General features: G+C 28.2%; 1 protein-coding gene across 2 annotated transcripts in view; it reads left to right on the forward strand.

The window, feature by feature from the left end:
* plcb4a (phospholipase C, beta 4a) overlaps window positions 1–3,639 on the forward strand; it is a 58,415-nt gene that overhangs the window by 27,456 nt on the left and 27,320 nt on the right. For both annotated transcript variants that reach the window (XM_016453319.1, XM_016453320.1), the window contains exons 20-21: window positions 770–854; window positions 2,948–3,072. In XM_016453319.1, coding sequence (XP_016308805.1) covers window positions 770–854; window positions 2,948–3,072 — 210 coding nt within the window. The remainder of the gene's footprint in view (window positions 1–769; window positions 855–2,947; window positions 3,073–3,639) is intronic.

Raw genomic sequence — 3,639 nt, forward strand, 5'->3', positions numbered from 1 at the left:
AGTAATTTTGTTATATGCCTTTGTCATTTTCTTATTTTTTTAAACATAACTATTTTCCATTTTCATTTTAGTTTAATTTTTAGTGATTTTGTTATGTGCTTTTGTCACTTTTCGTTTTTTATATTGCTATCATTTTAATTTGAGTTTTTTAATCATTTTATTATGTGCTTCTGTCCTTTTATTAGTTTTAGTTTCATTGTAGTATTTTTATTGATTTTGTCATTGTATTATATTATTGTTTTTTTAATATTACTAGTTCCTGTTTTTATTTTAATTTTAGTTTATTTTTCAATAATTTTGTTTTATGCTTTTGTCATTTCATTAGGTCTTTTTTTAACATTACCATTTTTAGGTTTAATTCTAAATTTTAAATTTTTTTGTAATTTTTATTATGTGATTTTAACATTTAATTTTGTAAATGTACTATTTTCAGTTTTCATTTAAAAAAAAAAATGTTTTGTAATTATATGTACTTTTGTCTTTTTTTAATAGTACTATTTTAAATTTTCATTTTAATTTTAGTTAATTTTTTTTAGTAATATTATGTGTGTTTGTCTTTTGTTTCATATTTTAAAATTTTGTTTTCATTTTAGTTTTATTAAATTTAGTTTATGTTTTTTTTTTCATTATTATTATTATCATTATTGTATTGTTTCTACACTATATTTTAGAGTATTGCATTAGTTTCACATTCAGTCTTTTTTTTTTTCCAGTAGTGAGATGTATGTTTTTAATCTTTAATGTCCACATCTTGTCTGTTTGTCCACAGAAAAAAATATCCACCCCAACATGTCTTCCTTCAACGAGTCTGTCGGTTTGGGATATTTAAGGACAAACGCCATTGAATTCGTGAAGTATCCTTTGTTTTGCATGCTGACTCGTGTCGCATACACTTTCTGCCCCTTGAAAGCTAAATGTTGAATTTATGGTTCTCATTTAAACGTGCACAAATTATTTATCTTATAAAAGTGGTCCTGGACTAAAAGGATGCAACATCGAGCAAAAGAGTTTGGTAACTATTGTAGAAATACCTGCCTGGCACTTATTAATAATTTATTCTGCACTAAAAGTGTCCCATATAACAGCGATAATGTATTTAGCTGACCTTGTGACTGGCTATGCCTTGTAGTATGAAACAATTGCTCATGTGAGTATCTCATGCATGGTCATTTAAAACACATTTCTTTAGATGTAAAGCCATTTAAATTGGAAAAAGTTACTTGGTGCACCTTTAACTTTAGTTATATTTTATTAACTTTTTGCTGTTAAAGCTGTAGTTTACATCTCTGTTCCCAGGGGGCGTGCGAGTGCAACAAATAAGATGGATAGCTGGATACAGTTTGCAGTATTTTTTTGCAAGTACAGTTTAATGCCTTCTATTCACTGCTGTGTACAAAATTTATGAATAAACTCTAGAGGTAATATCATAGTCATTTTTTTTAAATTAGTGAATTTATTTTTTTATTTATTACATTTACTTTATTACATTATTTTTATTTATTTATTAGGAAATATAATATCATCTTTGGAGTAAAATATATATAAAAAATACATGAAAAAGCATTCTTTTTTTTATTATTTTATTTTTTATTTGTGAACTTATTTTTTATTTATTGAATGTATTGAATTTTCATGATTATTTTTTATTAGTGAATATAAAAATATATTCATATATTTACTACTTTTATTTCATTCCATTTTAATTTTTATTTATTTGCAAATTAAATGTCAGACATTTAATAATGAAACCTAATGTTTTATTTTTTTTATTTGTGAATTAATTTTTTATATTAAATTCATAAAATGTTTATTATTTAATTTTTTATCAGTGACTATAAAAATATATGCATATATATATTACATTTATTTTATTCTGTTTTGATTTGTATTCATTAGCTAATTAAATGTCAGACATTTAATAATGAAACGTAGTGTTTTAATGTTTTGTAAATTATTTTTTGTTTTATTTTTTTATTTGTGAATTTATTTTCTAATTATTAAATGTATTGTATTTTTATAATTTAATTGTTTATTAGTGAATATAAAATTATATGCATATATTTATTAGATTTATTTTATTTCGATTAGAATTCTATTTTTTAGCTAATTAAATGTCAGACATTGTATACTAAAACCTAAATTATTTTTACTTTTTATTTGTGAATTTATTTTTCATTTATTAAATTGATAGAATTTGCATCGTTTTATTTTTTATTATTGAATAAAAAATATATGCATATATTTATTACATTAATTTGATCTCATTTAGATCTTATATTTATTAGCAAAATAAATACTGATTTAATATTGAAACCTAATGTTTTAAAATTATTTTTATATTTTGTTTTTATATTTATTTTTTATTTGTGAATGTAAGCTTTATTTATTAAATTTATAGAATTTTTATCATTTATTTTTATTAGAAAATAGAAGAATATATGCACATATTTATTACATTTATTTTATTTCATTTTACATACTGAAATCTAATGTTTTAATGGAATTTATTCAAATTTTTAGAATAATTACCATGGCCCAAAACATCCTTGAATCAAACTGACTCTCACTGCATTTAAGAACACAATAATAAATCGTGTGTGATTGGTTTTCAAATGCTACAGGATCTTTTAAATGCCATTTTTGATCCCAGCGTCTTTTAATCAGCTGACGTTTCAGTGATTTCCAGCGGATCCATGAAGTCATAGTGTGTGTGTGTGTGTGTGTGTGCCGGTTCCTTCTAACTAAGATGAAATCTTCTGAAGTACATGAGACTGACTGACTGAGGTCTGGAGTTTCTAATGAGAGATCCATCACATCTCTGTTCTCTTTTGTAGTGTGAAGCAGCAGACCTGCTGCGTGAGGATGCCTTCCAAGATAAAGCGGAGTTTAAAGTGTGCAGAACTCCCCTAAACCTCTCCGTTTTAGTTTCCTTGAATGAGATGTGCAGCTACAACAAACGGCAGATGAGTCGCATCTACCCCAAAGGAGGCCGAGTGGACTCCAGTAATTATATGCCACAGATCTTCTGGAACGCCGGCTGCCAGATGGTAGCAGTGAACTTCCAGACCCCAGGTGATGCAGACAACACACACACTCTCTCAGTGTTTAGCGCAGTTGTCATTGCTAGGAAACGCTTGTTTTCTTTACTGTGTGGAGACGTGCTGAAATCGTGTTTGAGTGAGTGAAGTGACATGTAGTGACCCATACTCGGAATTAGTGCTCTGCATTTATCCCATCCAAAGTGCACACACACAGTCTCATACTGTATCGTGTACCTTGTCAGTGTCGTGCACTTTGCCTGGCCATTTGTTGTGATAAACAGGAAAATGTGTCCAGCTGAATTCAATTTGAGTTTTGTTAGACGAATATAAAAAGTTTAGTATACCGCGGCAGCCCTCGTGTGAAGCTCTCCTTGTGTGAAGACCGAAGAGTGTAAAGACCATCGACTCTACCGTTCGACTCCACCGAGCAGGGACACCGGCAAGGCACATAAGTATCGCTTTTAAATCATTCACTTTCCTACTACTTGTTTCCCTTCTGTTTTCAGTTTTTATAACCAATTCTTACTATGTGTTTCCATATCCCTACTATTTCTACCACGCGCAAACCATGCATCACACCCTGTAGGCAGCGCAATCC

The sequence above is a fragment of the Sinocyclocheilus anshuiensis genome, unplaced genomic scaffold, assembly GCF_001515605.1.
Source record: "Sinocyclocheilus anshuiensis isolate Anshui unplaced genomic scaffold, SAMN03320099.WGS_v1.1 scaffold767, whole genome shotgun sequence".
Taxonomy (NCBI): Eukaryota; Metazoa; Chordata; class Actinopteri; order Cypriniformes; family Cyprinidae; genus Sinocyclocheilus; species Sinocyclocheilus anshuiensis.